Raw genomic sequence first — 26,646 nt, 5'->3', positions numbered from 1 at the left:
GGTATCATGGAAGGAAAAGAAGGTATCATGAAGGAAAGCAACAAGAAGATAACAAAAAAAGAATGGAACCCAAGTAAAATGTACAGAAGGGAGGGCTGCCAAACATCAGAAAAAAAGAAAGAAGAAACCTCAACACAGACAGTAATTACATAGCAGACATTATACTAAGATTAGATTAGTGTAAATCAAGCATCAAGCTCACCATCAAGAACTCTCCGTGCCGCATCCAGACGGCGCCGGAGTACACGCGCAGCCTTCAAATCTGGATCGGGTGAGGTCGTGATAGCTTGAAGATCGGTGCAGACTTGGCCAAGACTGGCAAAGAGTTGTTCCAGCATCTGGGTGTCGTCGTCGTTGATTCCACCGGAAGTGGGTGTTGCAGAGCCTGGGTGTGGACTGGATGCTGCACGTACTGTAGAGACAAGTGAAGAGACAAGAGATGTTGGCGTCGCAGAGCCGGCAGTAGAGCGGCTGTTCAAGTCGATACTTCGTGCGGGGGATTGCAAGACTCCAACTGGAGTGGCATTGCCATCTTCGCGTGGAACACGTGGTGTTGCAGAGCGGTCTTCGGCGACAGCATTGGCCTGGTGGCTATGGTGGCGGTGACGCAGTTCATGGTTGAACTTGCGATCCCAGTATAGAATATCGTCCTCGTCCTCGGGCATGGACTCGCCCTCAGTAGCCGTAGCAAATGTGGCATCCGTCGAGGCGGAAAGAGAGCTGTTGGTGCGCGAGTGTCGTACCGACTGGGTGGGTCGCGTCGTCTCAACGGAGCCATGGGAGCTAACACTGACACGACGCATTTGCTGCGAGAAGTTGCCCAGGGCACTGTGAAGAATGAAATGTTCATAGTCAAAGGCGTCTTCGCGTTCTTCATGGGGCGTGGCTAGGTCTGCATCGAGCGGTTCGCGTAGAATTTCATCCAGTGCTTCCCGATCAATATCCCCATCGTAATAGTAGTCGCCCTCTTCGGCATCCTCGTACATGGTCTCCGCAGCAGACTGGCGACCATCGTACTCGTTATGCTCATGTCCCTGCCATGATTCGCTCGTGTCATGCGAAAGGTTAGGGCTTTGCTCCACGGGGCTGTCATCCGCACGCTCTGGATTATAATGCCCATTCCGATCTTTCGAGTTTGTCTCCGTATACTGTCGAGACTGGGTCTCACGTGCATATTCCGCGCTCCCGTCCCGTCGAGGATTCGATCCACGACTGCTGCGGCCGTCGCGGACCTCCAGTCCATTCTGATACCAAGGGTCTGCGGCAGTCAAAGGACTAGGCGTCCGCAGGCTTTGCAAGCTGCGCCGCCGAAGATTGTCCTCTTGTGTCCGCACCTTAAGCGAGGAGATCTTGATGTGAAGACCCTTCATCTGGTACTGAAGGTCACGTACCTGCAGCTGTGACTGTGCACGGCTGGGCGGGCCGTACGAGCTGTAGACGGGGCTAAAGTCGCCCCCGTTAGATTTGGACTCGTCCTCCTCCGAAATGCCCAAGCCTCTTGGCGAAGAGCAGGACGAGCTATCTTCCCGGATCACGGGAGACTGGAGAACCGGAGATCCAACAGAGACTGGAGACTGTCCCGGCTGAGGCGATTGCATGTTTTGTAAATGCGGGGGTCGTATGGACGAGATCGATGCTCGATGCGTGAGGTATGACCGTGTAGGTTCATATTGGAAAGACCGGTCGTCATTGTGGAAATTGGAGCTACTTGATCCCATTGCCGACACCGATCGAGACACTCGCTTCGTATCACTCGACAAGCTTGATTCAGCCGGGAAATTGGTCTCGCTGTGCACGCGAGAATGCCGGTTGTTCGAGGAATCCTGCGCCGAGATGAAGGACTGGCGTCGTAGAGCGGATCCCTTGCGATCGGTTTTGGAAATCGACCGATACAGTCCGCCAGGGTGTAGACCCATGGGCGAAGTGCTGCCCGGCGCTGACGGCGAAGGCGAAGGTGTAAGTCGCACCGACGAGCGAGCACGATTCAAATTGCCTTCCATCAACTGCGAAACAAGTTAGCTTCTACTGGAACATTTCCAATGCTTCACCTCTATCTGGCGTGGGGTCTCTATATACCGTCAGACGCTTCTTTGCATTCTCAAGAATTCTCTCCGCCTCACTGCTCAAGATCGCAGACGAGAACTCCTCTCCAGGACCCTTGCCCTTGGCGGCAGACGCGACAATGCTACTATCAGGCACTCCCTTACCAACCTTAACCCCATCCCCACTACCACTCTTGCTTCCACCATCGACCGCATTGGAATTCGGCGACGACTCCGGCGCAGTCTGCGGCGAGGACGCCCCGGCCGAGGTGCGCCCGCTTCGCGCACTCACCGTCGAGCTCGAGCTACTACTCCACGCCGCATTGCCCGAATCCTGCTTCCCCGGCACAGCCAATTGATTCCTCGGCAAGGGTGACCCTGTCGACCCCTGCCTCTGCTGGAACTGATGCTGGCGCTGGTGCCGCGAAGCCTCAACATCAACATCGTCAAACTTCTCAGATCGCGCGGGCGACATCTCCTCCCCAATGTCCGACAGCCGTCGACTGGCATTCATATCGTCATGGGCGCGATGGCGGGAAAAATTTTTCTTGGGCCGACCAGAGCCAGCTTGGGGGTCGGCGGTGTTGTAGCGGGCGTTCAGGTTGGTCAAGTAGACGAGTTGGGAGGGTGGGGAGGGAGTTTGGGATTCGCGTTCGCTGCCGTCATACGGCAGGATCATGTCCGGGTCGGTCAGAGTGAGGGAGGGCATGCGTGATGATCTGGGTAAGGCCCGGGGCCTTCCTTTGGTTTCCAGTTGATAGGTGGGAGAGAGGAGAGAAGAGGGAAAAGGAGAAGAGAGAGAGGATATTCCCAGACTGGTTAATTATGAGTTAGTCTGTCGAGGCGGTTCGTTTGTTTGGTGGTACCCTGAAAAAGTGCCCCTAACGGGCGTGGTGGATGCGGTTTAGCGTGCTGTGATCATTGCCCGTTCGGGAAGAGTGCGTTTGAAGATATTCGTGTGCCGTTGGCTGAGACAGTTGGAAAGTCGGGTTTTTGGTGTAGATTGATGTGTTCGAAAAGCAGAATGGTTGGTGGGAGACGCAGATTAGGTTGTAAACAAGTACAGTTTGTAGTCGGCGGTGTGGTGGAGGGAAGGAGTAAGTATACAAGTCACTTTTTGGCCCAAAGTCAACCAAGTGAACAAGGCACTTGTGTTCGTGCAAGACTGTAAGAAGCTCATAGAGTTCTTAGCTCGTCCGGTGTTTAATTACACCTACCGAATAGAAGGCTAGGGAGTCTAGAGCGCCCGTGCTCTGCCTACAGTGGCCAATAGCAAATTGGAGTAGAAAGTGGTCATACCCCAGCTTCATACATGAGTAGCTCATTTATGGACTCAGGCCACAGTTGTACAAGGGGCGCTGCACGATGAACACCGCTTTACAGCTGCATACATGTTCCAAAAGCAAGGATTCTCTCTGTTTCAGTCATTGCTGGGCTCAATCTTCGGGCCGAAGAGATAATAACAACAATTGAATTTGATGGAACGAACCCCTGAGATCCCGCGGCTGCCATTCCACGGGAATCCACCAAGAAGTGGAGACTAATTTCATCGGGAATGATTGGAGGAACGAAAGGAAATGAACTACAGTTTTAAAACAGTGTCGTCCTGTCGGATATCATCAGAAGAGAAATGCTTTTATGATTTTGATTCGCGACTCCCTTTGTACATATTACAAAATAACATCATCCATGGAGAGAACAAAACGCCCTTCAAAACTGTAAATAAAAAGAGACATCATCAAGCAATGCCCAATGCCCAGACATATCTATAGCTTCTCAAGCAGCAGCTTAGCACCGCTAGCCGCAGGACCGGCCTTCTTCTCACCCTTACCAGACTCCGCGGCCTTGGTCAGAGCCTTCTTGTTTTTCTTCAGTGTCTTGAGCAGCTCAGCCTTGCCCTTGAAGTCATCGGACTCGGTCATGGCGACAATGACAAAGGTGTTGGGGCCAGTGGCCCATTCCACAACCTCGTCACGGATCTGCTCATACAGCAGATCGTGGAAGTTCAATGGTGGGGAGGTCTTCTCCACAGACTTGGTAGCTGGGTTATAACGACCGCCCTGCACCAGGGACTTGAGGAGGCGACCGAAGGCGGCAGAGTCACGCTGCTCGGACTGGGTCTTGGCGGCGTTGGCAACGGCCTCCAGGGCAGCGGTCTTGTCGCCGGTAGATTCGAACAGAATCTCACCGATAGCCTGGCAGCCGAAGGTGGTCTCTAGAAGAGTCTCCGCACGGGCGGCGATCAAGGCGAGGAGAGTGGGCGAGGCGACGGCAGCCAGCTCGCTGCGTCGAGTAGCGGGTTCCTTCTTCGAGGTCTCTTTCCGGATCTCACGAATCTCCTTCAACACCTCCACGTCGACCTCGGGCAGAAGCCACTTGACGCGGTCGCCGGCGAAGGGGAACAGGACAGCGACACGAGCGACCAGATCGTTCAGCTGGAGAAGCAGCTCTTCATTGCGAGCCTCCTCGCTGTCGTTCTGGTTAAGAAGTTCCGGGAAGATCGACTTGCCGCTCAGTTTTGTGTCGTCAATAACTTCGTATGCAGCGAGGATCACCATGTGACCGTTCACGTCACCAGCCATCGCCTTGATGGTATCTCTGTAGAATCGCAGAAGCAGCTTACGGTCCTTGGCGTTGGCATAAGCCAGACTCAGGGACATCAAGCGAGAGCCAGACGCAGTGAAAGCCAAGTTCTTCACCAAATCACCCTCCTCGTCACCCTTGAGCAGCTCGATGAACTCATTCGCCTCGGTGCTACCAGGCTTTGTGCTGAGGAAGTATTGCAACATGGCATCGTGCAAGAGAGTGAAACCGGTGGTCTTCTTCTGGACCATGTGGTTGATGAGCTCATGCAAGAAGTGCATGATAGGTCCGCGCTTCTCGGGGTGAGCCTCCAAGATCTTGGGCAGATCCGAAGTCTCCTTCTCATCCTCGAAGATGGCAAACTCGGGACCGTACCACTCACGCAGAATTCGTCGGCGCTGCTCCTTGGACGCCACTGTGCGGTAGATATCGTCGAGAATCCATGATGCCTCAGGGTGGCGGATCAGACGCTTGACGTGTCCGTAGAACTCGGGAATGATCATGTCGCGGGTCTCAGCATCACCGTGCACAATCAACTTGCCAACCAAGAACTTTGCGTAGCGGCTCTGCGCCAACTCCTTGTAGCTACCCTTCAACTCCTGCGCAATCAGCTTGCGCTGTTCCAGGTTACCGTACTTCAGAGCGGTCTGAACGACTCGCACGGAGTCGTGCTTGAAGACGAAATCACTGACACGACCGGTGATAATCTCAAACAGCTCCTTGATGAGCTTCTTACGTTGTTCCAGAGGGACGTGGGACTTGCGGCGGAGCTGCTCCCAGAGCTTCTTGGACCGGGCGATGGTGTCGGCGTTGGGCTTGGCGGCCTTGCGCTCCTGCTGGAGGATCTTTTGCTTTGCGTGGGATTCGCGAGAGTTGTTGTTATTGCCTATTCAGATAATGCGTGTTAGTCTCGTCCCAGTTCATTGCAGCAAGCATAACCTGTGAAGAAACATACTTTTCGCCTCCTCGCCATTTTGTTGCTTGCCATCCTTCTTGTCCGACTTGGCGCTCTTCTTCTCCTCAACCTCTTCACTGTCCTCGTCATCATCGCTCACATCATCCATATCAACATCATCGGGTGTGGCATCCAAGGTATCGAAGTCGTCGTCTCCAGAAGCCGAAGAAAGATCGTCCATATCAAAGTCGTCCTCGTCATCTTCAGACTCCTCCTGTTGAACCTTCTTCTTAGAGACCTTCTTATCGGACTTGCCAGATCTGGAGTCCTTTTTAGAAGAAGAAGCAGCACTCTTCTTGACCGGCGCAGCAGTGTTTGACTTCTTCACAGGTGCGGAGACCTGGCTCTTGCTCCGCTTTCCATTGCGGTCCTCAGCGGCGTCGACACGACGCTTAACACCAGCCATTCTCAATATAGATCACAGCGACTCTGTTTCAATCTCTGGGCCGGGTAGGGATTAAAAGGTGCGTGGGTTTCCGAGCTGCAGATGCTCGGCGTGCTGGTGGATAATTTTTTTGATTTGCAGGCGGAGGGAGATTTTTTGCCCGTTGTTTGCAGAGTTTGCACCGATAAGAGCCAACCACCGATTAGGCGGAATGAACATCAACCTTAGACATGAACAATTAATATTTGGGGAAATACTTTCTAAACTACACAACAACGCTGGGTAACTAGACAACGGTAGATTTGGCATCGAGAACGGCAAAACTTGACGCCATTGTAAGTGTTTTAAACCAAAATCTTGATCCTCGATCTCACACGTGATCTATCTCGGCCACTATTTCCGTTAAAGTGGTGATGAGAATTAACTGGACAGGCCATGACTACATGGGCATGAAAAAGTCAGGAACCCCCCAGTATTCTTCTTTATAAAAGACATTGATGGATGATTACATAGATACTAGCAATATCACCAACATAACTAGCTTGCTTACAGATCACGTTACTAAAAGTGCTAAAAGTAAGTCAGTCGCTCTAGTAAATATCCACCTTAGCACTCTCTGGATCGCGTCCCAGATGAAATCCTGAGGCTCATCTGCCTCTATGTACGTCGCCATGCAGTCAAATAGCTCGCCTTCATATAAATGCTGACTGATAATAATTAGCTTCGAGGCTCTGGACATGGCTCACGCAAAGACCTGTCGTCCTTCAGCCGGGTAAACCGCATCTGCTACAAGGCGGCGGCCCCAATTCTCTATCGGAATCTCACTCTCAAATTCTGGGACATGGAAAGCCTGCAGGTGGCCGTTTCGGAAGTGATACAGAATCCTTAAGGATGCTGTCTCACAGAACACGCCAGGAGATTATACATTATTTGTCTCATCAAAGGGGAGGGAAAGGGGCAGGAAAAGGCCTTTCAGTGGAAGTTAGAACCATGTGCACCCAGTCTAATCATCGACACGGAGCCGGCTACAAGAGATGGCTTTTTGGATTATTGGCTAACCACTTGCAATCCCTGTACAGGCGAGGCAGTTCTAGTCAACAACTCTGGTGGTCTTCGTTTCGACGAGAGAAACTGGGCACCAGTTGAGTCTCTTATCTCTCGATTGAGCCGCTTGGAACAGCTTCGCTTTGTCACGAGTAACGAGTCCACAAGTGGCCTACAGCAATCCATATTCAATCATCATCCTGATTGCAGGGTGAATATCGACTGGCGTCAGGAGGTGGCATATGGTGTGCTCGATAGAGCAGTTAAACACCAACTCCGCCCACATAACTATTGGGGTGAATATAATGCATTCGATGCCAAGATCCATCAACGACCGGGTCTCCATTCTCTCGCTGTTCAGCTAGTCTATCACGAAAGCCGATCAGCTGGACGTGAATATCTCGACGAGATGTTGCCTTTTCTCGTCAATGCCCAAGGGTTGAAGCATCTCGACTTACAGGACATAACTAGCACCTCTAGATTTCTAATATCTCGGTTAAGGGAAGAATGGCAGAACCTTACTCGCCTATCCCCGCAAATATCTTCACTAGAATCAGTTACGATTTCTGGCTGTGCACCGCATGAGAAAATCCTTTTTAAGTTAGCCGCCGCTGGCAATCTTTCTAACCTCCGCACACTCGTCCTTGCGCATGTCCATGATCCAGCGGGCTTAATGAAAATCGCGAGACTGATTCCTAACCTTGAGCGACTCTTCATACAGCCCAGTCCCAACGGTCGACCCTGGATGCATCTCAAAACCGATCACGACGACTCAATTGCCGCTATACGAGCATTTCCACCCTTGAGATACCTTTGTCTTCATAGTCTTTGTAGCGCTGGAAGCTTGCTTCGAATTGTCGAGCAGCACGGCCCGTCATTAAAGGGGCTCATTGTAGAGCCGTCTGGTCGGGCTCTGTCGGAATACCCTATACTCGATGTATCCGACATCTTCCAGCTAGCAGCTCACTGTGCGAACTTTGGAAGAGCTACGTCTCCAAATAAAGAAGTCAATGGGCAGCCGAGCAGAGTGTGAGCTATGCAACGCTCTTGGAAAGCTTACGAACCTACACAGCCTTGTGCTAGATCTTCATTTTGACGCGCGATCCGAGCCAGCACTGCGCCATGCCGACACGCCGGATCTAGTAGCTCTGCGGAAGATTTTCATCAATGCGGCCACTGATGATAACCTTGCCCTTGGGATTTGGAATCAAATCAAATACAATAAGTCTTCGTGCATGCAGTATCTTCGTATTGTGCCATTTGGAAAGGGATGGTTCTCTCGTGAAGAGAGTTGGCTTCTTGACTGTTTTGCGCGGTCAATTCTAGTCACACGATATAACTTTCAAAATCCTGGGTTACCAAATGTTGAGGAAATCGGAAAGAGGGCACGAGAGATACGACGGAATCAATTTGGATCGGTGAGACTTCCTGAGACTTACCCTGCTTCTCCATGATATTTGGCCACAACCACCGGGGAGAAACAACTGGTGGTGCTGTTGGACTAGCTATCCGCTTGAGGCAGAATCAATGTAAATGGGAGAACTCATCTTCTATCGCGAAGAGCTATATTATAGATAACTATTTTCACAATAATTAACTGCATAATCCATGTGGAAATGTATATAGCTTTCTAAACAAAATGGGGTGGAACGAGAGAACAAGGTCTTGCAGTACCGCCAGTATTCCCAGTCCTCGATCGATGAAGGAATCAAAAAAAAGATAGAATATACAAAGAAAGAACAAAACAACAAACGAGAGCTGTGTATCATCTCCCTCGATAGATACTTGCATCCATCAAGAACAGCCGCGTGCCCAGTGGTGAAACAAAGGAACATGGCGTGAGTCGATCACGCCGCCCGAATAACCTAAAACGCCCCGAGCGAACCATACCCATTGTCGAACCCAAAAAAAAGAAATCGTTTCATCATGCATGTTCAAGTCGTCCATTATTCACCATTCTCGAGAGCGGGCGCTACTGTAGTCGTCGGCGTCTTGACGGCGCCCAACTCCGATCCAACCCCACTCTGCCCACGCTTCCTACCGGGCATGTGGAACCCGAAGGATGTAGACGACTTGTTGGTGGATTGTTGCGTTTCATTGTATGAATCGCCGAACCGGGCAAAAATACTCTTTTTCTTCGGTTTGGCTTCGTCATTGAGACCGACATCCTCAAAAGCTTCTTCTTCCATGCGTTCGGGCCGGTCAAAACTGGTGGATCGCATAGAGGGGGAGTTCAGGCGGCAGAAGCGGGAGTCGAGGGATGTCCGGGAGGGCGCGGCTTCGGCGTATATGACTGGGGAGCGCGCAGAGATGTCCTGCAAGGAATTAGAATGGGTTTTGTATTCCGGGAATGGTCATGGGGAGCGTGTACAAAGGACCGGCGGTAGGAATCGAATGATTCGCGGGATATAGAGAAGGGCTCATTCTCATCGACCAGGTCACGATGGTTTGCTGATCGGGCTGAGCCGGGGTATCGGTGCCAGAAGCTTTGTTTTTCAGGGGGCGAGGGCTATGTGCTGTCAGTCGGTGTCTCTCTTCTACTTGGGTCTTGGTCCCATTGTTCGTGTCCGAGGAGGACTATACCGGAAGATAAACGCCGCTATCGTTCACGACTATAGGACCAGTAAAGATTAGCATGCAATTCTACCTGAGAGCATTGTTTGCTATCGCATAACGGAATCGGTATCCCATCGAGACGTACTACTCAATTTGTACTCGGGAGGCTGTTGGTCGTCACAACTCCGGCGCATCGTAATGGGAGCGGGCCGCGGGCGGTCATTCGGGGATAAATGGGCCTCGTTGAAGGCATCAGTGTCGAGGCCATTGGGCTGGGACTTGCGACCGAGAAGATTTCGAAAGGGAGGCATTGTGAAAACAGCACAAATCGGTTAAAGGAGGAAAGGGAAAAAAAGGAGGGAACCTAACCAGAGAATCGAGAGTCAGGGAACCCCGGAAAGAGAAGAGAAAGTGGAGGGGACCAACTGGACCAACTACCAACTGGAGACTGGCGGATTTCACATGATCTGCCCATCTGCCCGCCCCGATTTCTTGTCCCCAACGACGTCATGGCTGATCGTTCGTTTCCTTCTTCATTCGGCACTTGTGGATTTTTCTCCAACGAACCAGACTGCTTCTCTCATCATCCCCCGGTAATGATCGCAAATCAGCCAATCCGCGTGCAACTGGCTGTTCCTATCTTATCCCTGCTGTGGTCCGATGCCTCTACAATCCAGTTCCTGACTCCACCTTGTCTGTATGTACTCAGTACCTCCCCTCCTCCCCCACGATCCCCGATGAGGCAGTGCCCGCGTGAGCAACTGCTGATGCAATGCATTAAAGCTACGCTCAGGGCCGACTTCTAGTTCCTCTGAATGGCCAACTGAAAACTAGGCAAAAAAAGCAATTTGAGTAGTGAACTCCTAGCCAGTCTTAGCCTGATTGCTCCTACCAGGAAATCTCCCGACTTACAGGTACGTTCCCGGCGGGCAAAAACACTGAATTTTGTCCATATACGTAGTTGATCTGCTCCTCTACTTGATCGCATATATGTGAACTCGATTGCACTGCCCCAGTTGTTATTCTCAGGATCGTGACATCCTGAAGTATCCGGCGTTCGGTCGTGGGCACCTCGGCATGGTATTTGATCAACCGATGGATAAGCATTGAGGAGTCAATACAAAGCTCTGTGATAGTGTAGAGGCGCAAAATGTACTTTTACTTGACTCGGAAAATGCTATGGAGAAAAATGCTTCAGAAAAGCCTTTGCCCTGTATACTTCCGACATCGTCATAGTGTGAATGGTCGGATTCGTGGTAACCTCGTCCTTGGATACTGACAAGAGTGCTTAGTTCGAGGGAGAATATCTTAGGACATTCTATCTTGTTCTCATATTCCTGGAGGTCGATGGGCCTTCTACGACAAGAAGACCAGTACCTATAGCAGGGTTTGTTTTCCTTGCTTGAGAAGGAAAAGCTGTACGCGGTCTGTGGAATCAATAGCAGATTAATAGATTTTCTCTAGCCTAACTGGTGATGTAAACCATACCACTTCTATTCCTTTCCTAGAAGCAAAATCGCATGTATTAGGCAAGAACATGAGGCAGATGCACACCCCGACGCCCAATTCGTCTCGGAAAGGGGTATGAAGCCATGGATCTATATTCGGCTACGACCTCTTCTCATGATGAAAGCCTTTCCTTCCCAAGTACTCATAATTCTTCCACTCAACGTCAATATCTGATAGTCCTACTGTCAGTCCATTCACATTGAAAAGACAAAATGTGCGGAATAATCATGATGGATAACTCGATCGGTATACCTTTCAAAAGATTCTGGCAGGAGCTTAACACTGCACTCGCTAACCTAGAGATTTGTTAGACCAAGATCGTTTCAACCCTCCACCGTACCAACCACCCTCATATCCTCCATCCTACAAGTCCCGACCTTCCACGAGCAACTTACATGATACGCCCATGACTCAAGGAGCCACAGTCATTGATATCCCCACTGTTGAACCCCAGATCGTCACTGCCTTGGACTATGCTGAAACCAGGGGAAACCAAGGAGACGGTACATGTGCGATAATATTCTGTGGGCTGGGAAGATTCGTATGGAAAATTGTATCATTGCCGTGGAAGTTGCTCAAGGCATTGGGGAGGGTGTCATGTAGTGCATGGGTAGTGATCGTTATCATTGTTTTGTTCATCGGGGGAATAGGATTTGCGCTTCTGATGGTGGGATGTTTGTCGGCACTAAGTATCGTTCCCGTCGATCAATTCTCAGCGCCTGCTGCTCGTATGTGCCTGGTCAAGTCGGAACCAGTCGCAGAGGCAGTACCCAGCACAGAAGTTCAAACCGTCGAGGTCGAGGTCGTGCTCGTTGCTGAAGTGCCTGTTCCAAAAGTCCAAGAGGAAACTCCGAAGGCTCACGAAGAAGCTCCGAGCGCCGGCGAACAGGTTCCAATCGCACAGTAGCAAGAGCCTGTACAAGGAGAAGTACAGGAAGAAGACGAAGCTCAAATCACGCCAGGGCCCCCGCAAGATTGCTAAGTGTGCTTTACAACCTCGTGGGAAGTGTTTCCCACAGCACTTTTGGGTGAATACTCCATGATTATAGCTATATCTTGTTGACACCGCGACTAGCTTTGAGAAGTCTTCGCGATGCTTTGTACTATGAATTACGTTCCAGTTTGATTACTATGCCGTGTTGAAAATCCCGTTTTTGTAGTCTGCTCGGCAAATTAATTTAAAAAGACTGCTGGTTCTTTGGACCAACTTCCATTTACAAATTCAAAACCAAGCATGGAGACAAAGTCACAATGTAGAGTTCTAACGGTATCAATTCCCCAGCTTTTCCTGTCAAGGAATAGACATTTGACTGCATACCTGGGTTTTTGCTGATGTAGAGCATAATCAGACTGCCAATCGAATAGGGATGAGCAAACCCCTGCAGGTCTTCCACCGTATCCACCCTGTTCGCAGCCTCCATCGTACAAACCCAGAGACTCTACGCGCGGCTCGGTTATTTCATTATTTCACCCGTCAACCGAGGAACACACGGTCATTAAGATGCCCACTGTTGAGCCTCAAGCTACCACTGAACTCGAGCACGATGAGCAAAAAGCAGGTAGCTCCAATGAAGTGCTATGGGTCGACGTAATAGGGCCCATTTTTTGGAACCATTCTGGTCCTCGGAGTGCTGGGGTTTATAATTTATAAGATCGTGGAGGAGACCAATACCTATCCAGTCACGGAAGGATCCTCACTGTTCTTTAGTTTCATAACCATCATTTGGACATCCGATTGAGTATTTGAAAAGCATGGCTATATATCATTGACATCTCGATTCGCTGCTTCAGGAATCTCCCCCGGGATTGGCTTGTATAATGAAATGCGTCTCAAATTGATTGCTCTAAAATTCCAGTCTATATAGTCGATCCCAAAAAATTACATTCCAACTAAGCAGACTTCTGCTTCTTAGAACCAAAGTTCCACTTCTTGACACGGAAGCAGTAGTATAGTGCAACCGCAGCGGCAATGTCAAATACAATGTACACCCAGAAAATGCCGAAGTTACGCCATCGCTCATCCCAAACCATCCGCACAGAGCCCAGGTATTGGTCAGCCGTGGAAAGAGAGCAGTAGGCACAGGACTGGGTTGCATTGGGGTTCTCCAGATAACCCGGTGCCACGGAGAGATACTTCTGGAGGTATTGGCCACAGGTCACGCCAGACGGGGGGTTGAAAATTGACATCTCCGTGTCGCTGCACTTGATCTCCCGTCCATGCATTTGGTTGGCAGCGACACCGCCGACCCAGTATGTGAATGGGGAGGCGCGGTACATGAACTTCCAGAAGCCAGGGAGGGCGTCGGGGGTTTGCATGACACCGTTGAAAGTCAAGGCCATGGAGAACAAAAGAGTGACGATGGCGCCTGCGGTTTCAGCATCGGGTAAGGCTGCGATGACCATGTCTGCGAACGTGCCGGAATATACGAAGAATTGCAGGAAAAAGAGGAGAGCCAGTCCTTGTCGGGACGAGCTCTGTACACCATCCACGGCATAGTAGTAGCATGCATAAACGAGAATACCCATGATGATCTGGTATGGGATTTCAACCAGAATGGAGGAGGTCATGAAAGCGACCCAGGAGTACGTCTTTGAGGGACGTTCGCGGACTTCATATAGTGCACGCTGAGTGATGAACAGTGGAATGATTTGCTGGACCAAGGAAGAGAAGATTGCACAAATCATGAAAAGAGAGAAAATCTGGTTCTGCATACCCTGCTGGGAATGATCGGGTCTGAAAAAGGAGAAGCCGATGAAGAGGCCGGAGCAGAGACCCAGCATGATTTTCGCCATCACGTAGTCTGGCATACGCCAGTATTGCTGGAAAACTCTGGTGAAGACAATGGGCATTTGCTTCATGAGCGGCATGGCAAACTCAGACTGTTCCCTTGGGTCTGGGAGCTGATCCGGGTCGTGGGCAGGCTGGTTCTTCTTGCTCTCGTGAATACGATCAATTTCCTTTTGCACACCCGCGGCTTCGGCACTTCCATTCCAAAGGTCGAACCAGGTCTTACCTTCTGGGTTGGTGCCTGCATTGACAATTTCGAGCATATACTCGGCCGGGTTTTCGTCATCGGCACAGGTACGGGCTCCATGGTTTTCGAAGTAGTCGAGGAGAGTGCGAGAGTTGTCACCAATAGGTCCGAAATACACGGTCTTACCACCGCGAGCCAGGAACAGCAGCTGATCGAACTGTTCGAATAGAATGGCACTGGGTTGATGGATGGTGCACAGGATTGCTTGACCGGCGTCGGCGAGTTTGCGAAGGAAGTTACAGATTGCCCAAGAGCTTTGAGAGTCCAGACCACTAGATCCGGTTAGCAAGTCATTTCGAATGGAAGAAAAAGGTGGTCATACCTAGTTGGTTCGTCAAGGAAAAGCAGCAGCTTTGGTTTAGCAGCCAATTCAACACCAATAGTCAACAATTTTCTCTGTTCCACGTTGAGACCCTGACCCGGTACACCCACAACCGCTTCGGCGAATTCTTCCATGTTCAGCATTGAGATGACCTCTTCAACGTAGGCATACTTCTCTTCCTTTGAAACGGAAGCTGGTTGACGAAGCATTGCACTGAACCGAAGACTCTCACGCACTGTAGCGGTTTCAAGATGAAGATCCTGTTGCTGGACGTATCCAGTTTTCCGTTGGAAACTGGAGTCAAGAGGCTTTCCGTTGACGAACATATCACCAGTGATGACACCCATGGTGGTGCGGTGGGCTAGGACGTCCAGCAACGTAGTCTTGCCAGCACCACTGACACCCATCAGGGCAGTCAGTGTGCCCGGTTTGACCCAGCCGGAGACGTTGTCAAGTAACCTTCTGGGCTCGCCCTTGATCTTGATGTCATAAACCACATCACGCCAGGTGAAGAGATCTCGCTGCGGAGGCAGGTTTGGCAGATTGTATTCAGCCTTCTCATTAGCTGCCACGACCGATGTACCATTTGTGTCTTCTTCATCGACCCCACCGTCCTTCAAAGCCTTGGGCTCGTGTCCGCGCCGGAACACCAACACTTCAGCGGTACTCGTGGTCGATGAGTTGAGCTCCGTGCAGACGAAGTAGATTGCGAGGAATCCAATCAAGAAGGCAATCAGAATTCCAAAGTTACGCCAGACATGCGTGTAGGAATAGTGATAAGAATCCCAAATATACGCATCACCACTGACAGTAGTTTGACCAGCGATGGCACCTTTCGAGGAGCAGATAAATGTATCACCCTGCATGTTGGGGTATGCTGGGATCATCGAGGAACAGGCGAAATCGCGACCATGAAACTCGTTGGCCACTAGAATCTCAAATGCGTAGTAGATGGGGTTGAGATAGTGGATCCAACCAAACCAGGGATGCATGTATGGTACCGGCACGACGAATCCTGTGTAGATGACCAGTGCCAGAATCAGAATACCAGCGAGAGTCATGGCCTGGGAAACGGTTTTGGTGATGGCAGCCATAGTCCGGAAGACCGCACTCATGACAAACATGATGATGAAGTTGATTAGAAAGTAAATGAAAAATTGTGAGGGCTCTCGACGGAGATTGCTGAGGAAGTATAGAATGACGTTGAATGCGACCGCGAGCAAGAATTTGACGGGAATATCGCTCAGAATACCAGCGATGGCTTCAGTGAATGGATGGTAGAAAGCATACGTGTTATGCTTCTCGACAATCGGTCGCTGTGAGTATAGACTGTTGATTTCGGTCATGGCGGTCAAGGCGTTAAGAAGAACTGCATAGAAAAGCACGGCGCCTTTCTGGTAGAAGTTGCTCGTCTCCGACGGGGTGCCGTAGAAGACAGATCCGACAATCAATGCAATAATGCAATTTCCAATGAAACTGGTGATGGTGGATGTGCGCTCATTCCAGACACGCTGGTACGCACGCTTGGTGTTCATCTTAATCTGCATTGGAACACTAAGCAGATAGGGCGAAGCTGAACGAGTGTGATCTGCCTGCGCCTGAACCTTCTGCTCCTTGAGTTGGCGGACGTTGTTTTCCGAGTTCGAGGTGACTTCATCATTGTGCTCCTTCATCATGCGCTGAAGCTCTTGATATTCAGGGGAGCGATGCCAGTACGTCTCGAATTCATCTGGAGTTCGCGGGACTTGGCTCTCCATACCTTCGCGCGCTTGCCGCTCCACAGGGTTGGTGACAGAGGTTAGGAAATCGCCGGTTGTTTGACGGGACGGGCAGTACCAGCCTTGTCGCTCGAAGAAAGCCTTTGCAGCATTTGCAGGACCGAAATAGATTTGACGTCCTTCGTATAGAACCACGGTCTTGTCGAAGAGGTCATAGATAGCTTGACTAGCCTGGTAAATAGCCACAGCATGGGCCGAGTCGTCGATGTCTGCGGCAAGTCGTAGTGATTGAACGAAGCGCAAAGCAGTCGCCGAATCCAGGCCACGAGTTGAGTTATCCCATGCAGCGAGCGGAGCCCTCGCCAAGGCCATCTCTGCAATACTCACCCGCTTTCGCTCGCCACCAGATACACCTCGCACAGTGTCGTTGCCCACTTTGGTGTTGTAAGTATGAGAAAGTCCAAAGACTGCCATCATCACCTTGGTGAACGATCGGGCATATTCTTCGCGAGACAATCCCTCTCGACGAGCAGAGGGAGTGCGGGCGGCAGCAGCGAATTCAAGAGTCTGACCAACAGTCAAGTGAGGGAAATGCTTGTCTACCTCCTGATTGTAAACCATCTCACCCTTGAACTCCTTCTGCATTGTCTGCTGCGGAATGCCACTGTAGTGAACCTCGGAGGCCTCGTCCAGCTCCAAGCCATGCAACTCGCCGCATAGAGTCTTGAGGAAAGTACTACAGCCAGACCCCGGTCTTCCAAGCACAATGAGGAGCTCTCCACTGTCAAGAATGCCATCGAATTGCTTCAGGATCTGCTTCGGAGGTTTGGAGCCGATACTGAATGTCTCACGAGGGCGAAGAAGAGACGTGAAAATCCCGTCCACGGTCTGTTGAAGCTGCAAAGCAGCGCCTGTACCAGTGACATGGACATTGCGAAAATATACACTGGCTTTGGAATGAAGAATGCCTTCGTGATTCAGCTGACGCACAATATGGCGTAACCAGAGAGAGAGGTCGAAATCTTTGTTCTCGGGATCGAGTGCGGGATTATCGGCACCAATGACTCGAGATGCAATTTGAGATAGTTGCTGATCACAGCTCACCATTTGAGTGATAAATGCAGCATCAGCTGGGTCGATTTCGCCCCGTGGGCTAGTAGGAGATGCTAGGGTATCGGAAGAGGCTGAAGAAGAGGGCATATTGTGATGACCTTTTTCATTGTTGAGATGATGAGAAGCCCCCTCATGGGAGTCTTCCTCTTGCACGGCGTGCATGGTGAGGGAAAAGAGTGACGTAGGTTAGGAGTTCGGTAGAGAGTGAATGGAAATCTGCGTTCGGATGGGATATATTCGTGACTATATGGCCCGCGGGGTCCGCAACACTGGGATGCCTCGAATCCACTTTAAAACTATTGATATCCACCTGCCAGAGCTCTAGAAGGCTAGAAGGAATTGAGAAGGCCGATAATGGTGGCCTTGGATGCCTATTTAGTGCAGGGCGGATCCATATCACAATCCATGGCAAGAATTGGGAGCTTTAATTGACGCGGAACGGAAGGTAATCTTGACCCGAGCCGGAAGCCTTGAGGGGACGTGAATCACATCAAAACTTCTGTCATCATAATCATCGTAGATGTCAGCGAATTGCGTCGTCTGCCTCGTGGTATCAAAGCCATCTCGCAAGGTGTGGGCCGGACTAAAACTGGTCCATCCAATCGGAGACACGGGCTATCCACCGGTAGGATAACTTACTTGACCCGGCAAGGAACGATCGGTCTTGGAATAAATGGCCTTGGCAGCTGAGAAAACCTCGGCTTTCGGGTGAATAGTAATTTTCTCATAGTCGGATAACGTTAGCTTATTCACTAAACTAGATTGATGCATCACTATCTGCATAATAACTATCGTGAATAAATTGGGCTGACTAACAAATCTATGTCCGCCATGTTGGTCCTCAGTCGATGGGTCAATCGGGCTGATAATTGCTCCGTCGGCCAGACTCCACTAGAATTTTTCTCTGGGCATCCATGAATTATGACACTCAACAGATGTTAATTGATTATGCGCTCGCCACTGGTGCTTACCTGACGATATTTGCACCATAATTTAGGCTCAATCTCGCATCTTTGCATTTTTAGAGTTTAAATTTCGGGATCGGCTCTAGGATCTGCGCCTCTGAATATCATAACAATCGGCCGAAATTCGTCCGGAGCTGAATTTCCAATCAAAGTACATTAAACAGTCTGTCATTAGTAAAGCGCTTAGTTAACACAAATGCATAACTTGCGACATGTCTTGGCTATGCTCTCTAATCATGTATATCTGCACTTCTATCAGTACCGCCGTTTCAAGAAATCTTGTCGCATTCGGCTTTGAGACAAAGCTCTTGACGGGGTGCTTTCACAAGGAAGCCTTCGGTGGAATCGGATATGGCCGGGGTTCGAGCTTGCTCCGATCTCTGTATGATCTACGCTAGGTATTCAGCGTTCTATCGGCAGTGCCAAAGGTTGCCCGACAATCCGACTTTTTGAGCGAGGCGGGCCGAGACACATGGCCCAGACTCGAGTACATTCTCAGGCCGACAGCGAAGCCCCATATACGCAATCATTATCTTTAATCTTCAATCTCAGAGATAAAATGTAAGCCGAGGAAAGTTGTGCGTCCTTTTTGAATTTCGATAGGTAATAATAACCAATAAACTTGCCATCCTTTCTTGAATCAATGTCATGATAGTTGAAAAACGAAATGAGTCATTCAATTGGTTTGAGAATTTTGGGCAGTTCAGGATGTAGGCAGCTCTTCGAGCTACGGTAAAAGACATGCCCTTTAAGACAAGAGTTACATGTGATAGTGGGACCATAAGGGGCTGACGAAGATCTAAGGGAGACAACGTGCCCACCTTAATCTTGGCGATATCCTTGGCGAACAGTCCCACTGAATTATTTAGTCGGTCTAGGCGAGGTAACAGTGTACATACTCTGTTAGAAACACGCGGTTGACTTCGCCTATCATGAGAAGTTTATGATATGACTCCAAGAGACTGGATAGTCATGAAATAATAGCAAAGTGAGCTCTCGCGGTGCAGCCTATTGCCCATGTGATATTGAGACAACATCTGCTTTGGTATCTGATGGATTTTAAGAAAGAAATCGGTATTTTGTGCAGTCCGATATTCTTCCTCATTTTCCTCGGTCGGAGCATTCGTCTCATAAACAGAAGTCGGACTAACACCTCATAGATGATGCCAGGCTCTCGATTTGGGTAATACTAAGCCCAGATTAGATATTGCAACATTAATTTCCCAAGCGCAATGAATACGCAGCAAAAAGAAGCAGCATTAATGGGCTGATACTTTCTCACTATCGATAGGCTTTTGGTGTCCAATCGACCTACGTATCTAGCCCAAAGCAATAGTTGAGATGATTGAAAATCTGTGATTACTTTCTGCAATCCCGACATACTCCCATGATTCAAGTGACTTGAGGGTGACTTCCAAGATTGTATTGGAGTGGTACGAGATAGGAAAAGCTTTGTCCCTTTTGGGAAAGGCAAAAGCATCATGACCGTGGTTGTTGTGTCGAGTCCGTAAATGGACGCGGCCATGCCTATGATTCCCACGCTCTTTCTACAATCATTTCCCACTTGCAACCATCCAGGTTCCTCTCTGCGACCATACAAATTCCTCGTTGCTCCCAATTTCTGTGAGATTTATCGACCATGACCAACGAAAACAGTATGTTTGAGAAGCAAATGCCTCTTCCTTTCACTCGTTTCAAACGCTGATGTAGTATAAGGTATCGTCGACCTCGAGGCCGGAAATCCTCCACCACAGGAGTCGGCAGACGAGACTATCTTCGATATTGAGCATTGTTCAGACTTGGACGAAGAGAAGCGTACTTCACCTGGTGGCTTGATAGCATGCTCTATCTTCACCTGCACCGTTCTTTCAATTATCGCTGTCTTGGTTTGGGCAGTGGTCACCTCAATCCCCAAAGCAGATTCTGAGGGATCTGTTGAGCCAGCTGCGGCTGCTATGTACAATGTCACCACAAACATCTCCGATTCGACCCCAAACATGGTTGCGGGCGGAATTGGAAATAACTCTGCTACCAACTCCATGTTGAGCTTTGCCGGTACGGCAAATGTTACCACTTTCTCTTCTCCTGAGACGAGAGCCTTACCACCGACACGTTATTGTGACATCAATAAAGATTGCGACTGGGGCCATGTTTGCTCCGACGGAGTCTGCCAGCCCGGTTGCGATAACCAAGATGACTGCCGCCCTGGGCACCGTTGTAAGAAAGGGCTGTGTTATCGCCGAGCTTATTGCTTTCCCCGTAAATGTGAAAAGGAATGTTCCAAGCATTTCCATATCTGCAAGAAAAACCGGGAGTGCTGTTCGGGAATGTGTATGCGCAGTACCCGGGACAAAAGGTTTAAGTTGTGTCAGATAGGAACTCGTCGGGGCCGCAGGGAGGGAGTTGATGCCGAGGAGCAGGAGGAAGAGGGAGAACAGGTTGAGTGAGTGAGTGAGTATGTATGATTCGTTGTGTTTAGGTGTTTAGGTGCTGGAGTGTTGCTGTCTCGAGGCTGGCTTAGCTGTCTTCGGACATACTCTCTGTTATATTGTCAGGACTTATTGCTATTTTCAAGGGGTTTCGTTGCTCATATTTGTCTGTGTTGATTTGCTGTGATCGATTATTGTGGAAAATGAACATTATATGTTGCTGTGATGCGATCTCACCGGGTAGCCTCTACGGAATATATCGGCATGGGCTTTAACAGTACGTTGGAGATAATCAGTAAAAACGGGAAATCGTTTTAAAAGTGGCGTGAAATTCGAAGAACTAAATGATTTTGAAGTATTAACAGAGGAGATTCCCGAGACTATGTATACGAAGGGGATCATAAATAAACCAGTGGTGGTAGCCGGGTTCGAACCGGTGCCACTGAGATACCGGGGTAGGGGGTATAAAGGCAAACAATTTCTGAAACTCTTAATCTGTCATGGATAACCTAGTGGGAGGCCCACCGCCAAGCTAGCGACCTTGCTTCGACCTTCGGTCAGCGGGTACGCGTGCCCGGTACGAACCCTGGGGTCGCCGCCACACTCGTGCGAGTAATCCACGACGCTGTGAGGCGCTAAGCAATGGAAGTGAACCTTGAGGGAAGCAATTCTGCAGAGACACTTCCACCCTGGGGTGGCGTCGCCGGAATACATCGTCCCGTTACAGGGAAGCTGGCTGCTTGGTGAGACGACTGCACCTTTTTTTTCTTTTCTTTCATCATTTATAACCATATCTATCTCCCGGTTCCAGCGGTAAAATATTTTGACACAAATGTCTTTTACCTCTCTGCCATGTTTGTACTCATCGTGATCTTTCCACGGAGTGACATCACCGACGACCGATCGGTTTTTCATAATTCTCTATTTCTAACAAGTCATGTTCTGGCCTCTGCAGAGTGGAGAGCTAGTTTTTGGGGGCTGTAAGCTTCGTTGGTAAACAATCCTTGCAAGCCACAATTTTGAATGCTACACTCCTGAACAATTGTAAATGTAACATAAGTGGTATTCGCATTTATCTGAAAAAACAAAACTGCATTCAAAACGAACAGGGGCTGTTTTCAAAGCGAAAAACGTGAGGAGGGCTAGAAAATATATGCGACCGAGGTGCGTGTGCAGTAAATAAAAGATCGACGGGGCGTCTAGACCCACAGGCTTACAAGGCAATATGTATCATCATCCTCACAGACCGAGCTGATGGTGTCTGGCCTCGATGTCAGAGTCCAGTGCAACTCAAACGGCCTCTGCACGAGCCTTAAGATCTCTGTTGAACTCAGCAAAATGGGCCGCCATCTTCTTGCCCAGCAATGATGGGCCCATCAAGAATGCCAAGGGACCCTTGAGATCCTCCGACTGCGTGAAGATGGTGGCTGCTCCGTCCTTGGTGGGCTCGATACGGAACTGATGCAGGCCAGCGACGGTCAAGACGGGAGGACCCTGCCATGAGAACATGCCTTCGGAGTTTTCCTTTGCAAGAGAAGAGTCGTTAGCATTGGGTTGAAGCTGGAATAGTTAAACAACAATACGGCGCCAGGGCGGGTACCCACCCTGATCTCGGCGATGAATTTCCATCCTTCAATGTTGCACTCGACCTTGTCTCCATGGACGAGAGATTCGGATGTCTTGGACTCATCCTGGATCTTGATGCCCTTGATGAAATCGGTGTGCCATTCTGGGTAAGCGGAGAAGTTGAGGAGCTGTTACATGTATCAGTACCCAGGCTGTGGTCGCGTCGGATGGAAGACCTGGTGACAACGACGTACCACTTCTCGCACTTTGGCGGGTGGCGCAGATATCTCAATCTTGCTCTCGTTTCGAGGCATTTTGTCTAGGATCTGGAGTGAATGAGATGAGGTTGAGGGGGAGAAGGGGAGCTTCTGAAATTATTTGGAGAGAGGTGCGTATGCGGAAGGCGCGTTGCTTATCCAGTCCCACTCTCTAACTGTGATGGGCATCGAGCAGCGCTGATCGCAGCCTTTTTTATTGTCCAAATTGTTAGTCCATTTACCTATTTAGGCTATGCCGCCGGATTTACACTTTCGTTTCAGCAATTCTCACAATTTTTGACTTGCTGCAACTTTCCTGATTCCAAAGACATTTCGATTATGTCTATTGTATGATGTATTGCTCTCACTGAAGCTGCTGCTAATGCGCTACCATGATCAAAAAGCAAGATTTATGGAAATTTTCCAAACCCCCAACTTCAAAGCCGAGACTTGGATTTCGCTATCAGAAATAATTAGCCGGTGGACTGCACCAAAACATTATATTGTCATACCTTCAAGTTCAGCTTTCTTCGCTCGGAATCGCGCAGCTGGCGCTCCACTCGCAAGCCTCTCCGCAAGAGCATCGGTCGCATTGTAAACGGCCAAGATGCGCTCGCTTCTAAGAGGGAGATTTTGCAATCGCTTGGTCTCCATCATACTAATCCCATCGTTGACCTCGAGCTGCTTCTCCAAGAACTCAATGACCGAGTTATGGAAGCCTTCGACAGGGAAAACTCGGTTGACTAGCCCCCAATTCTCCAGTTCCTGGACTGTGAGCTTGCGACCAAACATTAAGAAGTCGTTTGCGCGATGAACGCCCATGTGTCTGGCTAGGTTGGTAGCCGATCCTGCTTCGGGAACCAAGGCCAATGAATTGAATGGGACTTGCAGATATGTGGTCTCAGATGCAAGGATGATATCGGCGAGGCCCTGGAACCAGGCTGCTCCTCCACCGACTCCGGGACCGTTCATGGCCAGGACAAACACCTTTTTGTGGTCGATGAGCGATTTCATTAATTCCATCACTGTCATAAGTTAGCTGATACCATGCTTCATTAGGAACGAGAGTCCACCTACTTGTAGTGAAGCGAGCCAAGTGGAGAAGCTTGAGTTGGATCTGCGTGAGATCGGCCATACCCTCGTCCAGTGGCCGCGAACCTACACTCCAATATTCAGCGACAGTGCCTCATAATTCTGGAACTATACTTTTGAACGAGGCTCAAACTGACCTCGCACATCAGCCCCGGCTGAAAAGAAACGCCCTTCACCCGTTAATACGGTGAAGACGGTATCGGGGTTTTCATCGAGTTCTTTCACAGCATGTAGAGTATCGACAAGCAGGTTCCCGCCAAATGAATTGAGTGATTTGGGTCGATTAAACTAATCCTCTGGTTAGTCACGATTACGAACGGGATCAAATAATTATCGACCTACTTTGATAACACCAATTTGACCCTTCATCTCCACTTTGATATCGGTATACTGGTAGGACGGCATGATGGTCTTGGTTCTATCAAAGTCTCATATCTTTCAACGCAAGGTATTCAGCCGCGATCTTATGTGATCTTGTAATCGGGATCACTCTGCGGGGCGCTGTGCTGTTTGCGGGTTATCAAATCGCATCGCAGGCTGGGTGACCCCGCACTACGGCCGTACCCGCAAGGCGTTTGGGGTTCACCTCGGGTGGTCCATTACAATATACTGCCGAGGTAAATATCCGATTAACAGTGACTAGGGAGTAGGAGAGAAAAAAACCAGGCGACTTGAATCGCCCATCATAAAGTCTTCTCGCTGGTACCGAGGGAAATGCTGTGAATTGCTCTCTCGCCTCTAGAGGCTGGCCGCTAGAAACAAGTGGTTACCTTTAGGTGGGCGAAGACTTTATTGTATATTGTATTCCCTTGATGTTAACAGGGAAGAAAAACTGAAGCCATAAGTGAGATAATTTGAATACGATGTGCATATTTATTCATGATAAGAACTGCGCGAAGTGGTGCTAGAGTAGATTATTTGACAGCATGATCACTGATAGAAAGCAAAAGTCGTCGCCCCAAGGCAATCCCAAATTCGATCAATGTGGCAAAAGTCTCAGATTAACCCAAGTTAAGTGGAGACACACAGGAGAACGAGGTCAACTGCGGAATCTTGAAGGCATCGACCAGACCTATTACAAAGAGTTAGAACTACGGAGAGAGGACTTTCAGCACAAAACACAACTTACCAACAATGGCTGCGTACATGCCTAGTCCACTCATGGCAAGAGCCGCTAAGAAGTATATAATGTGCCAGATGTTGATAGCCACTTGAAACGGGCCACCGGCCATGAATCCTCGGATCCAGCGTCTGGAGGCGGTATCAATCCTGGAAACGCGTCCAGTCACGGGATCGAACCCTTCGCCATCGGACCCCCGGAGAGCATTCTTCTGAATGTCAAAGCACAAGGCAAACAAGGGAGGAAAAGCGTATGTTAGGTTCAAAAGCATTGAAGCTGCGACAACACTGACAAATCCAAAGAAATCAGGAATGGCTGCAGCGATGATAAAAGCGATGATCCACCAAAGAGGAACCAAAGCAGCATAGATGAACTTTCCACGTGTAGTGGTAAGAGGAGGGACCTTGAAAATATCAAGCAAAACATTGTTGTAAAAAACCTTGATGCCAATGTTACCGTAAAGACCTCCTGAGATCAGAGCAGCCAGAAGGGAGACCATGTTACCCACAGTCTGCCATGCGTAAATGCTGACCCCTTGATAGCTCGGGTTGTAACTGTACTGTCCTTGAAGGTGATACACCACACAGCCAGACATAAGGTATACGGCATAAATAAAGAATTGAGCACCCCACATTGCCTTGATGAAGTCTCGGGGCCGTTTCATCTCAGCCAAAAACTCCACGAACAATTGGGCACCGGCATAGGCTGTCACACCAGAAAGCATGCCGTTGACAGCACCGATCAGCCCATCGGATGGGATGGTATTGTAGTGCATGATGGGAGGATAATTGCCCGCCTTGTCTGGCTTGATGGTTTCCGGATCAACTGCGCTACCGGCAGAGCCCAGGGTGGAGATGTGATAGTTGGGAGGCGAGTTGGCCATGACACCTATCGACATAAATATGACGAATAGATTCATAATATCCCTACCATAGAGGTACGACGAAGATGTGTCGCATCTAGCAGCCGAGTTCGCCATGGTTGTTGCTGATGCAGTTGTCTTCCGTTCAGGGTATGTGTAAGCGTTCTGTACATAACGCATACCTCGCTCATTGACCTCCGACATACTCACTAATATCAATGTGAGAAGGCACATATTTATGCTCCCCGTCGACGTTCTGGCATTGACATTCCAGATCAGTATGGCCTCGAAGACTGCAATTGATGCAAGATTCGGCAAAATTTACGCTGCTTTTGGGTTAGAGTTATAATGGCAGCAGCTATGCCGGGCTTTTGCTCACGCAACGATTGAGTGCCAATTCGGGGTCTTTGGGGGTTCTTGAGGGGAAGAGGAATAGTGGGGGTCATTCACGTAGATACGCTCGTTACGAAGATAGATCCTAGATCATGAACTGAATAATATGACAAGAATATGGCCTTGAACACATAGATTCAAACTCTAGAACTATCATGAGCTACGTATAGACGTGAGTATACTCGCATTTAAAAATGGTATTGTGATCCCGATCAACAGGCTCTGAAGCACCTTAGATGTAGGATTTATTAATTTACAAATGGGTGGGGGCACTGCTTGCTACTTAAGGTAAGCGTGAACCAGAAAGAAGTCATGACAGATAAGAGAAAATGCTATTGGAGACAAGCCTGTAACATTATACTGGAATAGGACGATGCAACCCAAATCTGCGGAGGTCATTCTGTGCCTCGAACATGGCCAATTGAGTGTAGTTAATTTTCCGCCACGTAAACCTCCCCGTTCTTAGCACGTTTTAAGCAGCCTGGGCGTTTTTAGTGTAGCTTTAGCGGCTAGACTGAGGTTTGGCTTTACTTCGGCATTGCCGAGCATAATTGCGCCATTCTCATTTGTCAAATCAGTGCACGATAACCAATCCATGCAGTTGAAAATGGCTGCGAGTCCCCAGTGTTCCAGTCTGCTTCGTTGGATTGGCGGCAAACTTTTCATCGCTAACGGAATAATGCGACCCGAGACAAAGCGA

At 49.5% G+C, this 26,646-nt stretch overlaps 9 protein-coding genes across 9 annotated transcripts; 2 read left to right on the top strand and 7 right to left on the bottom strand.

The window, feature by feature from the left end:
* Positions 1 to 185: 185 nt before the first annotated feature.
* On the bottom strand, positions 186 to 2,751 carry N7473_011921 (uncharacterized protein; the record flags this gene model as incomplete). The annotated part of the gene is made up of 2 exons (XM_057157860.1): positions 186 to 2,003; positions 2,077 to 2,751. 2 exons carry the CDS (start codon positions 2,749 to 2,751, stop codon positions 186 to 188), a joined length of 2,493 nt encoding a protein of 830 aa, XP_057003710.1.
* A 924-nt stretch (positions 2,752 to 3,675) lies between these two features.
* N7473_011920 (uncharacterized protein) lies at positions 3,676 to 5,986 on the bottom strand (the record flags this gene model as incomplete). Its single annotated transcript, XM_057157859.1, has 2 exons — positions 3,676 to 5,511; positions 5,581 to 5,986. 2 exons carry the CDS (start codon positions 5,984 to 5,986, stop codon positions 3,809 to 3,811), a joined length of 2,109 nt encoding a protein of 702 aa, XP_057003709.1. The 3' UTR covers positions 3,676 to 3,808.
* Positions 5,987 to 8,955: 2,969 nt separating this feature from the next.
* On the bottom strand, positions 8,956 to 9,876 carry N7473_011919 (uncharacterized protein; the record flags this gene model as incomplete). Its single annotated transcript, XM_057157858.1, has 4 exons — positions 8,956 to 9,324; positions 9,381 to 9,518; positions 9,593 to 9,621; positions 9,711 to 9,876. 4 exons carry the CDS (start codon positions 9,874 to 9,876, stop codon positions 8,956 to 8,958), a joined length of 702 nt encoding a protein of 233 aa, XP_057003708.1.
* Positions 9,877 to 11,738: 1,862 nt separating this feature from the next.
* Positions 11,739 to 11,981, top strand: N7473_011918 (uncharacterized protein; the record flags this gene model as incomplete). Its single annotated transcript, XM_057157857.1, has 1 exon — positions 11,739 to 11,981. One exon carries the CDS (start codon positions 11,739 to 11,741, stop codon positions 11,979 to 11,981), a length of 243 nt encoding a protein of 80 aa, XP_057003707.1.
* Positions 11,982 to 12,964: 983 nt separating this feature from the next.
* On the bottom strand, positions 12,965 to 17,424 carry N7473_011917 (putative ABC multidrug transporter; the record flags this gene model as incomplete). Its single annotated transcript, XM_057157856.1, has 2 exons — positions 12,965 to 14,381; positions 14,432 to 17,424. 2 exons carry the CDS (start codon positions 17,422 to 17,424, stop codon positions 12,965 to 12,967), a joined length of 4,410 nt encoding a protein of 1,469 aa, XP_057003706.1.
* Positions 17,425 to 19,866: 2,442 nt separating this feature from the next.
* N7473_011916 (uncharacterized protein) lies at positions 19,867 to 20,674 on the top strand (the record flags this gene model as incomplete). The annotated part of the gene is made up of 3 exons (XM_057157855.1): positions 19,867 to 19,882; positions 19,944 to 20,282; positions 20,604 to 20,674. The coding sequence occupies 3 exons, from the start codon at positions 19,867 to 19,869 to the stop codon at positions 20,672 to 20,674; spliced, it is 426 nt and encodes a 141-aa protein (XP_057003705.1).
* Positions 20,675 to 21,509: 835 nt separating this feature from the next.
* N7473_011915 (SRPBCC domain-containing protein) lies at positions 21,510 to 22,665 on the bottom strand. The gene is made up of 3 exons (XM_057157854.1): positions 22,477 to 22,665; positions 22,261 to 22,410; positions 21,510 to 22,180 (listed from the first exon to the last, which is right to left on the bottom strand). Exons 1-3 carry the CDS (start codon positions 22,534 to 22,536, stop codon positions 21,947 to 21,949), a joined length of 444 nt encoding a protein of 147 aa, XP_057003704.1. The 5' UTR covers positions 22,537 to 22,665; the 3' UTR covers positions 21,510 to 21,946.
* Positions 22,666 to 22,916: 251 nt separating this feature from the next.
* Positions 22,917 to 23,976, bottom strand: N7473_011914 (enoyl-CoA hydratase/isomerase family protein; the record flags this gene model as incomplete). Its single annotated transcript, XM_057157853.1, has 5 exons — positions 22,917 to 22,939; positions 22,992 to 23,504; positions 23,557 to 23,637; positions 23,709 to 23,859; positions 23,914 to 23,976. 5 exons carry the CDS (start codon positions 23,974 to 23,976, stop codon positions 22,917 to 22,919), a joined length of 831 nt encoding a protein of 276 aa, XP_057003703.1.
* Positions 23,977 to 24,572: 596 nt separating this feature from the next.
* Positions 24,573 to 25,670, bottom strand: N7473_011913 (uncharacterized protein; the record flags this gene model as incomplete). Its single annotated transcript, XM_057157852.1, has 2 exons — positions 24,573 to 24,643; positions 24,701 to 25,670. 2 exons carry the CDS (start codon positions 25,668 to 25,670, stop codon positions 24,573 to 24,575), a joined length of 1,041 nt encoding a protein of 346 aa, XP_057003702.1.
* Positions 25,671 to 26,646: the final 976 nt, after the last annotated feature.

This window comes from Penicillium subrubescens (genome assembly GCF_028828155.1).
Source record: "Penicillium subrubescens strain IBT 31985 chromosome Unknown utg000010l_segment0_segment0, whole genome shotgun sequence".
Classification (NCBI taxonomy): Eukaryota; Fungi; Ascomycota; class Eurotiomycetes; order Eurotiales; family Aspergillaceae; genus Penicillium; species Penicillium subrubescens.
This window is presented reverse-complemented; position numbering and strand designations above follow the sequence as displayed.